The sequence below is a fragment of the Sturnira hondurensis genome, unplaced genomic scaffold (assembly GCF_014824575.4).
Source record: "Sturnira hondurensis isolate 20B ecotype Veracruz unplaced genomic scaffold, ASM1482457v3 Scaffold0015262, whole genome shotgun sequence".
NCBI classification, from domain to species: Eukaryota; Metazoa; Chordata; class Mammalia; order Chiroptera; family Phyllostomidae; genus Sturnira; species Sturnira hondurensis.
Window position 1 is genome coordinate 1,098,992 of NW_028087893.1, and position 12,068 is coordinate 1,111,059.

General features: G+C 62.4%; 1 protein-coding gene across 2 annotated transcripts in view; it reads left to right on the forward strand.

Moving 5' to 3' along the window:
* Positions 1-1,631: 1,631 nt before the first annotated feature.
* Positions 1,632-12,068, forward strand: part of UNC5A (unc-5 netrin receptor A) — a 51,921-nt gene continuing 41,484 nt past the window's right edge. For both annotated transcript variants that reach the window (XM_037064437.1, XM_037064438.1), the window contains exon 1: positions 1,632-1,906. In XM_037064437.1, coding sequence (XP_036920332.1) covers positions 1,837-1,906 — 70 coding nt within the window. In that variant the 5' untranslated portion in view covers positions 1,632-1,836. The remainder of the gene's footprint in view (positions 1,907-12,068) is intronic.

Here is a 12,068-nt window from a genome sequence, read left to right on the forward strand (position 1 = left end):
GACAGAGTGAGTGCGAGCAACGCCCAAAGCAGAGTTGAAAAACCAGAAGCTGGTGCATATTTGTGGGCATTTTCATATGGGATCACGGGAAGTTTAAATATTTTTAAAATTTTTCAGTTAAAGATTTTAAATCCAAAGATTTCACACACAATGGTTTGGTCTTGAAATCTGTAGGGAAATTGGAAAGTGTGGCCCGTACTGGGTTATATTCCACTCCCCTCAACTGGCACGTGGAGCAAGAAAAGCCAGCTGTCCCTTTGGTTGGGACCCTGTCCCCAGACCCCAGCGCCGGTGTTGTCCCCCCTGGCGCTGAAGCCCAGAGCCTGCAGATGTGTATCTGGACATCGGCTGATGTTTTTTTATAGGAGAGTTACATTTCTCATAAGCCGTTTCTCTCAATAGTGGGAAACAAAAGACCGAGAGAGGGCCTCGTGTATCAAGAAATACAGAAGACTGCATGTCTCTGTGGAAGCGAAGACCATTCTCACATCGCCCAGCATGCAGCTCTGATCATAGCGATCACCTTGGCCGCTGTAGGCGTGTCAGTCTGTGACCCTGCCCTCAACCTTCTCGTCCCCATCCCGACCCAGAGCAGGACTCTCTTTCTCTGACCACTCGCCCGGTGCACTTGGTGCGCGTTTGTCATTTCCTTTCTCTTTCAAGGCAACCCTCTTGTTTATTTTAACTCGGTTAGCGGATGGGGGTGGGGAACAGGAAAGTCCAGCGGCAGTCACTATTGGAGGCTTTGGGAGACGACTTGACTCGCCCAAGGTCAAAGAGCTAGAAGGCGAAAGCGCCTAGACCCTACTCCAGGTCTCTCTAGTTCCCCAAATCCAGCTGGTTCCTTCACGCCCACGTCTCCAGTCTGTGCGCGCTCAGGGCGCAATACCGTGCGCCCAGTCAGTTGTGCTGCGCCCTGGGGTTGTTTTCCTTACGCAAACGTCGCCGCGGGTTTAGGGAAACCTTGGGTAACACTGGGGTCCACCAGGGTACGTGCTTGAGACTGCGGGTGGCCGCAAGTCTGGCCTTCCAGGGCACCTCGTCGGGCTGGCCGAGAATCCGGGCGCTCTCCCGCAGTCCTCCATCCAAGCAGCGGGCTGGTGGTGTACCGCAGCGCGCTGACGGTCTCCGAGCGCAGCCGGGAGGCGGGAGTTGTGCGGGGTGGAAGGAAAGGACTGCAGCGGAACCTGCCCCGGGCACCCCTGCCCTGAGCCGTTCTCTGCGGGCTGGCGCTGCGCCGGGGTCGCCGCAGCCCCCGGCCCCTCCCGAGCCACCTGTGCGCAGGCTGACGGGCCCGGGAGAGCCCGGATCCGAGAACTGATCCACTCCGGGCTTCAGACTTCTAGCTCGGCCCCTGGAGACCGCGAGGGGAGGTGGGAGGCCTCCCCGCCCACTACCCCAAACCCTCCCCAGGAGAGCCCCGGGCATTGCCGGGAGGGATCCCCGGAGCCGGAGGTGGCCTGCGAACGCAGCTCTGGGAGACCCGGCCCCTCCTTCCTTCCCCCCGCCCCGCCCTGTCGCTGCCCCGCTCCGTAACTCCAGTCCTGGTTTTCCGGCGCCCGCCGGCCGGCTCCGGGGTTGCGGGCTCCGCGCGACCGCTGGTCGGTGCGCGGCGCGGCTGGCGCTGCGCTCCGCCCCGGCTGCATTGCTGAGCGCCAGGTGCCCAGGGGAGCCACGAGCCGCGTGCTCCCCGTAGCCGGCCGCCCGGACGCAGCTAACTCCGCTGGCATGGGCCCCGAGGGCGCCCGAGGCTGGGGCTCTGGGCCGAGACGCTGAAAGCCGCCCTACAGCCCGCGGGGCGCCGTGCCCGGCCCGCCCGCCCGCTCGCCCGCGGCCATGGCCGTCCGGCCCGGCCTGTGGCCAGCGCTTCTGGGCATAGTCCTCGCCGTCTTGCTCCGCGGTTCGGGTGAGTCACGTGCACGGAGGCTTGCAGGGGACCGTCCGCGCGAACGCTCGCTTCTGGGGGTGGGAGGCGTCCCTGACTCGCGTTGCTGGACCCGGTTGGAAGCCCCCGAGGCCAAACTTTATGAGGAGGGACGCGAGGGCCGCCTCTCGTTGCTGCGCAGCTTCCCCGCGCGCGCTTCCCCAGAATCCTGGGTTCTGCCAAGTCCAGGAGCTGCTGTCAGCACGCGGGGCTGGCGAGCGTAGACGCCCCACGCCTGGGGTGGGGGGCGCGGGGCTGGCGAGCGTAGACGCCCCACGCCTGGGGTGGGGGGCGCAGTTTTCTGGCTGCCCGGCCCCAGAGCAGAGTCAGGGTTTTGAATCAACGCCGGGGAAAGCCTGACTTGGAGGGTCTCACGTTAGAGGGTTTTGACCACATCCCAGTCCCCTCGAGGAGGGCGTTTAACATACCTCTTCCCAGTAGCATCTGCCTCAGCTACTCGCAGTTCCCAGCTTGGCACCTGGCCTCTGCCCACGTCCAGAACACAGTGTCCTCCTCTGTCCCCACCACACACACTCGCACATGTCCACACTCCAAGCTCTTGCAGCCCTTACAGACCACTGGGAGGCCCGGCTGAAGCTCCTGGCCCCCCTGGTGTGCTGGTGCCAGAGTTCCGTTTGGAGGGTCCACTGCTGCTTCCCTCTCTCCCTTTTACTACGCAGCCCTCCCTCCTCCCGTCATGTCCTGTTGGTTGACTGCCTGAACCTGCTCAGGAGCTCAGCCCTCAGCCCAGCTCCTCTGAGGGGTGGAGGCGAGTCCCTTGCACCCTTTGTCTGCTCTCCCTGAGCTTCCACCCAGGCCGAGCTGTGGGTCCTTTCTGATCTCCGCCCCCCCCCACCCCCGCCCCGACCCATGCACTCAGCAGAGCTGAACTTATTTATATGTGTATGGGGGGAGGGGTCATTGATGTGATCAAGAGGGCATGGGGCTTGCCCTAGCAATTCCTGATTCTTGCTGCCCCAAGAAGCTGGGAGATGCCCCTCTGCCTGGCCAGGCCATTTGAATCCCAGGGGAGTCAGGAGGGAATGTTGGGGTTCCTGGGATTCGAAGCCAGGCTGATTGGAGATCAGTGAGTGATTGCTCAGAGACCAGCCGGGTGACTGAGGCTGGTAGCTGTTTTCTTAAAGGGACTCCACACAGCACGTCCTGCACCCACCATGTCTGGCCACCCTCCCAGCCTGCCTCCTCAGACCTCCCTCTGCCCTATTGCATGCACTCCGTCTCCCTTCTCTGTTGCCCCATCATCCCCCGGTGAGGACCGAACAAACCTTGTTGCCCCATGACCTCCCCATCTAATCCTGACCGAGCCAAAGGCTGCAATGCCACTGGGAGTGTGTTCATATTGCACACATGTGCGTGTTAGGAGCGTGTGTGCCACACACAGGGGGTGCGGGTTGCACCACTGATCATGGCAAGCTGGGGGTGTTCATGCTTCTCACCCAGGGAAGGCAGTGCCAGGTACCGAGCAGGTGCCCAGGGAAGGCTTACTGAGTCTGGTGTGGGAAAGGGCTGTGTGGCCATATCTGCATGTTGCCCACGTGAGCAGTGTGAGGACCGTGGGTTGGCATGTGTGCTTGCTGATGACGGGGCCTGGCAGGGTGTACAGCGCTGGTGCAGATAAGGGGGTGGTGGGTGCTGGCAAGACAGAAAACCATAGCCGTGGGGGGGAGCTGCCACATGGGTCCCTCAGGAGGATGCAGAGTGGGGGAGCTGCATCCCTCATTGGTGGGGCACCTGTTGGTGCCTGGACCGAGGCTGTCCGGGCAGCTGGCAGGTGGGCCCCTGTGCCGTAGGACTGCCCTGGAGCAGAGCCGGCCTCCAGGAACCCACTCACAGGCCTGTGCAAGGGGCCCCCTTCTCACCCGGGCCCCTTACTGTTGTTCCCTGCCGACTCCCAGCACACGTGCCCAGAGAGGCTGGTCCTGCGGTGGCCTGGCCCCTCCTGCACCACCATCAGCTCCTCGGCAACATCGGCGGGGAATTCGAGTGGCTGAGGGAGGGATAGCCAGCCAGGTTGCAGGGGGCACCCGGGGCCAGAGCCACTGCAGCCTCCCACTCCCCAGGCTGAGTGTCCACCCTGGGTCACACAGAAGCCTGTGCCTTCTCCATACTCTCCTGCTAGCCCCTCTCTGTGCTGATTTTCCCATTCATGCCCAGTCACACAGCTGGCACCTGCCTCCCTGGCCCTGTGGGCCATGCACACCTGTGGGCTTCCCTGCACTCAGATCTCCACAGTCCTGGGGAGGGGCCCTTGGGGAGCTGGCCCATCCTGACCCCGATAATTTGTCCAGGTGGCCTTTTCCTCAGGCCCCACCTCTATCCTCAGGGCTGGTCCTGGACCCCTCTGTCTACTCCTCACCTCAAGACTGGAACAGTTGGCTGGGGGGAAGGTGCCTTAATCCTTTAGGGCTATGAGATATGTTGCTCTCACTCATGCTGCCTCGGGGACAGGGAGGACCAGGCTTTGCCCCACCCCACTCCAGGCATCTCCAGAAGAGGGCAGGTTTTCTGGCTCCCCTTTGCCTGTGTGGTGAGGGCCTTCCCTCAGGAGCCTTGGGACTGGCAGTGATGCAGGTACCAAACCCCCAACCAGAGGCGCTGGCCTGGTGTCCAGGAGCAGCCAACTTTGGCCTCAGCCAGGAGCCAGCCCTCCGTACTGGACACCCATGGGCTTGCATCCCTTCCCCTGCCTGGCGCTGCTCTGAGCCGAAGATCTGTACACTCAAAGCCCTCACTCTCGAAGGTGGAAGCCGCCCAGGCCCCGGGCAGCGGACCTTCTCCAGGCAGAGGCCGCGGTGCTGGCTTGGCTGCCACCTGGGAACACGTGTGCACATGCACGCATGCCTGGGCCTGCCCACCCCAGGCCCAGTGTTACCTGCCACTCCTCCCTCCTGAGGCCCTGCCATCCCACCCCCACTCCCCAAGCCCCAGCTGGAAACCTTAGAGTCTCCCTCAGCTCTCCCTTCTCCTTCACGCTTCACTTCTAATTTGTTACCAAGTCCTCCAGCTCAGACCTACTTGTGACATTGCTCATGTCCCTCCCCCCAAGCCCTTAGACCAGCGCCAAGGCCACCCCCATTCACCCTGATCCTGAGTCCCCTCCACTCGCACTGACGCCCCTGGTTCTGAGGCTGGGAGCCGTTTCTCCCAGTGCCTCCAGCCCCGAGCCTGGGGCCCAAAGGAAGCCTCTGAGTCTCCACACGTCCCTGGGTGTCCTTCCTGGCCTCCACCGGCCAGCAGCTGGGCCTCCACACCCCCAGGCCAGGCCCAGCCCCTCACTGTAGCTCCCCCAAGAACCTTGTACCCCTGGCCCTGCCAACCACACTCCCCAGCATCCTCTGCTCTGCCTGGGCCATTCTGCTTATCTCAGCCCCCAACTTTCACCCAGCCCCTCCAGAAAGCCTCCCCTGCTCCTTGCAGGGCCCACACAGGGGCCAGGGCGCAGTGATGAGCTCCGAGGGGCTACAGGACAGAGGCACTGGTTCCATGGCCATGGTGGGGCCACATGGCCTGGGGTCTGAGCCCCCCATCCGCTCCAGTGCCTCCCAAGCATGTGGCCCTTGTCTGTAGCACCAGGACCCTGCTCTCAGCCCCCAAATGCACCCCCATCCTGGCAGGTCAAGTGCTTCTCTCTATTTCTTCCACTTGGGTTTGGGTCCTCTGGCTGGGCATGGGGTGGGGCAGGGAGGGGATGGGGGAGGCTGCTGGGGCTTGAGGGGGAGGTTTGCTTTGCCCCCGAAGCATCCCTCCCCATCCCTGTCCCCGAACAGGGTACTGGAAATGGCACCTGTCCAGGGCAGGGGGGAGCAAGGTGAGACTCCGCCATGGGGTGGCTGTGCCCTGGCCCCACACACAGAAGTCGAGCCAGCTGTTACGAGTATCCACGTCTGGGGTCTCTCACCCGGGTGCTACGTTTGCGTCTGTTGACTAGGAACCTGCCTGCTCACCGCCTTCCCTCCCAGGCACACATGTTCCAGATGGGTGTCTCTTCCTGTGTGAATGATGTCACTGGGTCCCGGAGCTGCAGACCCAGATCCCTGGAGGGTGGCGCCGAGGGCACGGGGCCATGGCTTCGCCAGTGCTGAATGAGCACGCCCTCCTGCTGGCCTCCTCCTCGTGCCCACCCTCATGCTCAGGGCTGGGTTGGCACCAAGACGTGGGCTGCCCTGAGAGGCTCCTGCTTGGGGCCCCGGATGAAGCTGAGCCCCCGCACAGCACAGCCCGACCACAAGGTCCTTGCCACCCAGATGGGTGCTCAGCTTCCTGCGACTAGTCCTACCATCCCACCCCTTTGTCCCCCTGGTCTGCTCCCATGGAAGTGGCATCGGCAGGCCCTCCTGCCTTTTGGGAAGCATCAGCCCCCCTCTTCCTATCAGGAGAGGTAGAAAGGGCGGGGCTATGGAGACAGGGCAGCCCACAGGGAACTTTTACATCTGCCCAGCCCATTCCCCGTGTGCTGAATGGGGCCACACCTGCCACCTCAGGTTGTCGTGATAAGTTGATGGGCAACCTCAGGGTGGGCCCTGGCTTGGAGCAAGTGCCTATGACTTGTTTGCTGCCTTCTTCCATTTTTCTGGCATTTGGAGGGGCACAGTTTAGGGCAGGTGGTGCCTTAAGCTGCGTCAGGGCCTGAGCCCAGAGGTGGAAGAGCAGGTCCCTGGTGTGTGAGCTGCTTCACCTCTAACTGCTCCAACCCCCCCCGCAGGAGCCCCAGGTGGGAGTCGCTGCCCCACCACCACCCCCCACAGGGGCTCAGGCTGTTTGGACTCAGAAGCCCCCAGTGTGAACAGAGCTTGTCTGGGGTATGTGAAAAGGGTGATTTGGGCTCAGCTTGTCCCAGAACATGCCGGCCAAGCAGAGTGGGAGCCCCAGATAGAACTCAGTTCTAGTCTTGCTCTTCCCTTTGCTTGCTTTGTGATCTTGGGTAACTCAACTGGTCGCCTCTTTGTATTCGAAAGGACTGGATTCGGTGACTCTGTCGGGGCAGAGGCTGGGGATTCTGGGTTGGCCTGTGCACTCAGCAGCAGGTTCCCCCAGGAACTGCTCACACCTGCCCAGCACCTGCCAAAGCCACCAAGCCCCCTGGCAGCAGCTGCCTGCATCGCCTCGGAGCCGAAGGGGACTGTGTGGCCCGCCCAGGAAACAGGGTTCTGCTTCAGCGGGTTGGCATTCCCAGGGCACTAGCAGCCCTTCTCAGGGCCCCAGGAGGTCAGAGCCCCCACTCCCAAGGCCCACTCCCTCCCAGACACCCACCTCAGAGGCAGCAAGGAGCCTTGAGCCCCAGGGGCCAAACCCCCGGGCATGTGGAGGAGGCGGTGAGTTGAGTTGGCAGGTTCTAGGGTCCAGGTTGGACCAGGCCTGGGTGGCGAGGCCAGGGAGGTGCCTCCGGTGCAAACTTTAAGTGGTGCCAGGGTGGGTCAGCCCCTGAGTGTAGGTGCCCTGGGCACCCCCGCGCCCCACCCAGTCCTGGCTGCGGGCCCACTCCTTCCTTGTACTTCTTCAGCTTTCACGTCAGTCAGACGAGTCATGAAAGCGCTGGCCTCGTGGATAGTTGTGCAGATGAGACAGCCTGACGCCTGTCAGTCCCAGCAGCAGTGAGCACTCAAGTCAGTGGGTGTTTGCGATGGGTGCTGATGGATACAGCAGAGGGCGCTGTTCCGCTCTGGCTTTGGAGGCGCGGGGTGGTCCTTGGTGCCCCCTTTGTGGGAGAGGGTGCAGCTAGGGGTCCAGGCGGGAGGGCAGAGAGCTGAGGGAAGGCCTCCATTTTGGGATGAGGACAGGCCTGGCATCTTTTCTCTGCCCCTTTGATGCCCAGGGCCAGAGTAGAGTCCCACCTCCCAGGCGTGGTCGTTGCTGGCGCACCCCAGCCCTGTGTGAGGCCAGAGAGGGGGAGACTGCAGAGATCAGGAGTGGCAGCTGCTCAGTCCCCAGAGTAGGTCACAAAGGGGTAAGTTTTAGGTCCCAGCTAGGTGGGGGAGGGGCCCTGCAGTCCCCGCCTGTGAGTGGGGCCACGGTGAGAGCGTGGAGCGCCTGGTGAGTGAGTCCCCAGACCAGGCCCTCCCCACGCCTGCATGTCAGCGCTGTGTCCGTCTGGAAGCCTCAGGGTCACCTTGAGCTCCAAGCAAACATGTGGCTGGGACTTGGGGAGGGGTAGGCAGTCTAGACGGGCTGGGCCCGAAGGAGAGCTGCTGCGCGGCTCCTGGGGAGGCCTGGATGCCGTGTCCCACCGCTGCCCCACACCTCTCCAGCCAGGGCAGCAGGTGGAACTCCCAGCTTCCTACCCTAGCATGTCCAGCTGGCAGCCTGCAGCGGGGTACACCCCGAATTAGGCCCTGCCCCCTCCTAATTGAGGTGGAGACCAGATGGAGCTGAGGGGCTGATGGTTTTTTCCATGTCTGCATCTTCCCAGCCCCCCTTTCACCACTACCCCCCCCCCCAAAAAAAAGGGTGCCAGACGCAGCATGTAGGAGTGCTAACTTAGCGTCCCGGGTGTGACCAGAACCCACCCCCTCCCCAAAACAATCCCACCTGGTTTTCTGCGTACTTGGCTAGAGGCCGGCCTCGGGCCAGGCGGGCTGCGGGACCCCGGAGCGGCCCTGGGGCGGCGGCGCCCGGGCCAATGGGAGCTCGGGTCCGGGTGGGGACCTGTGCGTCCTGCCCGCGGCCCTCCTTCGCCCCTGCGCCACGCGGGTCAAGAGGGCGCGGCGAACTGGGCAGCAGCGCGGAGCAGGGGCGGGTCCCACAGCCCGCCGGCCCGCCAGCCCGCCTGCGGCCGCCCGCCGGATTAGTGGCTCTTTGTTCGGGGCCTGTTAACAAGTTCCTGGCTGAGCGCTCGGCTGTCGCCCGGGGAGCAGGCGTCCAGCCTCCGGGCAGGCGGCTGGCGGCCTCCACCTCCCCCCAGTTCCCGCGCCAGCTGCAGCCCCCGCCGCCTTCCCGGGCCCGCGCCGCGGCTGGGCAGCGCCCCCACTCCGCCCCCCGCAGTCTGAGGTGTGAGGGCTTGCGGAGCCCCCGCTGATCTCGTCGCGGAAGGGAAGAGAGCGGCCCACCCCCAGCACCTCCTGGAGGTCACGGGCCTCGAGTGCACCACGGCGGTCGTCCCGTTTCACAGACGCGGGAGGGCGAGGCGCCCCAGCTAAAGCACCCCCCCACCCCCCGTTCCAGTCCAGCTCTTTGACACACAAACTCACTCTTCTGCTGAGAGGAGGGATGCCTGGGGCAGTCAGAGCAGGAGCCTTCCGGCTGTCTCGTGTTTTATTCGTAATTAACTCAGTGATAACCTCGGTGGGGCTGGTCTCTGCCCCCGGCACCTGACAACAGATGGATAGGTGAGGTTGGTCCCATTTATCAGATGAGGACACTGCGGCTCAGAGAAGTGACAGAGGTGAGTCGCTGTTACTGCCCCTCCGGACCCCTCCCCCACCTTGCCCCTACGGTCATTTTTTTGTCAGGGTCTTGGCTGGTGCCCACGGACTTGAAAGACGGGGTACAGGGGAAAGTCAGGGTCCCTGGATTCCGAGCCCACTTCCTCCCTACACCCGCCCCCTCATTTCCTCAACCAGGGCAGGGTTGTTGTCCAGATCAGGGGTTTTTATTACAGACCTGCCTGGGGGTTGGCTTTCTGACTTGCCTGGGGCCACAGGTCTTCAGGTTCAAAGCCACTTTCTTATAATGGGGGGAATCCTCTCCCGTAAGCTCCCCAAATAACTCTTGGCTCTCCCCCCAGGAGGCTTCCCCCTCTTACTTGTTTAAGACACAACTCCTGCCTGGTGCCTCCAGCCCTCCCAGTAGCTCCTCAGTAGCCTGGCTCTGAGCCCTCCCAGCCCCCCACATCCTTGTCACCCACCTCTGGATGGCAGTCCCAGGTGCTCACCCCGCTGTGACACAGTGCCCCAGCATGGACCAATAGCGCAGTACCGGATGCTAAGTGTATCTGCTACAAACATGGAACTCTCAACCCGAACTGGCTTAAGCAAAAAAAAAAAAAAGAAGAAGAACTAAGATTTACTGGTGCATGTAACTGAGATCTGAAATGCTAGGGGTAGCAGTGCTGACTTCAGGCATGGCTGGACTCAGGGAGACCACTGTGACTGTGATCCAGCTCATTTCTGCTCTTGGGGGGCTGACACCACGCTCCAGCAGCCTGTCCCCTGGAAGTCCCAAGGTGGCTGCCAGGAGTTACCAGAGCTGCATCCTTGCAGGCCGGTGTGAAGCTGTGAGGGCAAGAGGATGGAGAGCATGCCTTCCCTCAGCCTCCAGCAGATGTCCAGGCCCTTCCTCATTGGTCCAGCCCAAGTGCTGGGCTGCGGGTGAGCAAGCCACACAGCCAGGGGTAATCGTCATGCTGTTGAGCTTGGGCCCGAGCCACCTGTGTCCCTGTCCTGCTACTCAAGCTGTTTGCCACCACTCATAGCTTTCTGTCCACTGCAAAGGGATGGGCACGGCGGCCGCAGATGTGACCAGTGTGCCATTGGTGCCTCCGGCGTAAGTATTCAGTGCAGAGGTTGGCCAGCACCAGGGGCACAGCCTGAGGCGCAGGGTAAAGACCGGAGTCAGGATCCACATCGGCTGCGCCAGAAAACAGCAGTGGGCCTTCGACAGGTGTTGTGTTCCCCGTTCCACGGACCCCCCCCTGCTGGTCCTGAGATGTTGTTGTGCCAGGCCCCTGGCTGAAACCCAGCCTGGCCCAGACCTGCTGGAACAGGGACCCTGAAATAAGGGAAGCTGGCCGGCCTGCCAGGCTGCATCCAGGGAGGTCTCAGCATGTCCCTCGGTGTCCCCTCTTCCCTCAGTCACCTGCAGCTCGCTGAGAAGCCCTGCCAGAATCGCTCCTGAGGTTTGCATCAGGGTCACCAAATTCCAGTTGGTGGGTTTTATATCCATCCAGCTTTCAGCCCCAGTGCCCCCAGAATGTGGCCTTTGTGGGCATTTGGGGGCCCCTTCAGCTCAGCAGCAGGGCCCAAGCCAGGCGAGCGGGTCACCCCCTGCCCCGGGACCTTTCTGTTTCAGGGCCCCCCTTAAAGCCTCTTTTTCTTCCTCTTAACAACCCAATTTCTCTCCAGTACTTTCCCTTTTTGGCTTCAGTTTACAAGTGTCGGTTTCCGTTGCTTGCACTCAGTGAGTCTAACTAACTGCCGCCTTCGCCGAATCCGACTTTCTTTTTTGAAAACTAGACCGCAGCCCACACATCTCCTGCTCCGTGACCACCCCACCCCCACTGTCCCAGAGGTCAGCGGCAGGCTCTGCAGGCCCCCTACCAGGACCTGGAGACTCACCTGACTGCACTCTGGACGACCACTCAGCCCACCCAGACCCCGCCATCCTCCTGGAATTTGTCCTCGCTTCCCACTCAGTGCCCTGGCTTCCTGGTGCTCCCAGTCAGCAGGCCCGCTCTGCTCTGGTCCCCTCCCCCAAGCCCCCTCTGCCCCCACACAGCTTTTGCATTTCCCAGAAGCCTCAGCCTCCCTCACTCAGTTCTCTGCCCGCTGCCTCTCACTGGCACCTCTGTGCTGGTTTCAGGCCACCTTCCCATGCTGGGCACGTCTGACCGGGCCCTGAGCCTGCCTACGTGCCAGCAGCTGCCCGGATACTTTTCTAGACTCCTCCTCCCTCCAGACCCCTTGGGCCGCACACAGCCAGGGGTCCCTCTCCGGGGCACCTGTTCCACCCTCTCAAGACCCCTCTCCTTTCAGAGCCCTGGCCCCGCTGGGGGGCTTGTCTTCATGTAAACAGGCCAAAGCCCACCCCCCAGGGGCCAGGACGCACCCTTCTGTGGGTGCTCGGCATCTCCCAGCAGAAACATGCCGGTGGATTCAGCAGTGGCTCTCGGAGGGACTGGGGACCGCTCTGCCAATTTCCTTGGTGTAAACACTCCCACCACAGCCTATTTTAAGCTACCACTGTAATGTCAACCAGCTCGCAAACTTCCAGAAATTTTAATGATGGGCTCTCCTGAGCCAGGCTGAGCTGGTTCCAGCACATTGCTGTTCCCTGGTCCCAGGAAGGGAGTGACAAAGGCTCCTCGGGCCTCTGCCTTCCACGGACCTCCCCAGGCTTGGAGGGGCTATTCCGTCCGGGTGCAGGCCTTTTGGCGGGCGGAGGGGTAAGCAGTCGGCTGGGTCCCCAAGGG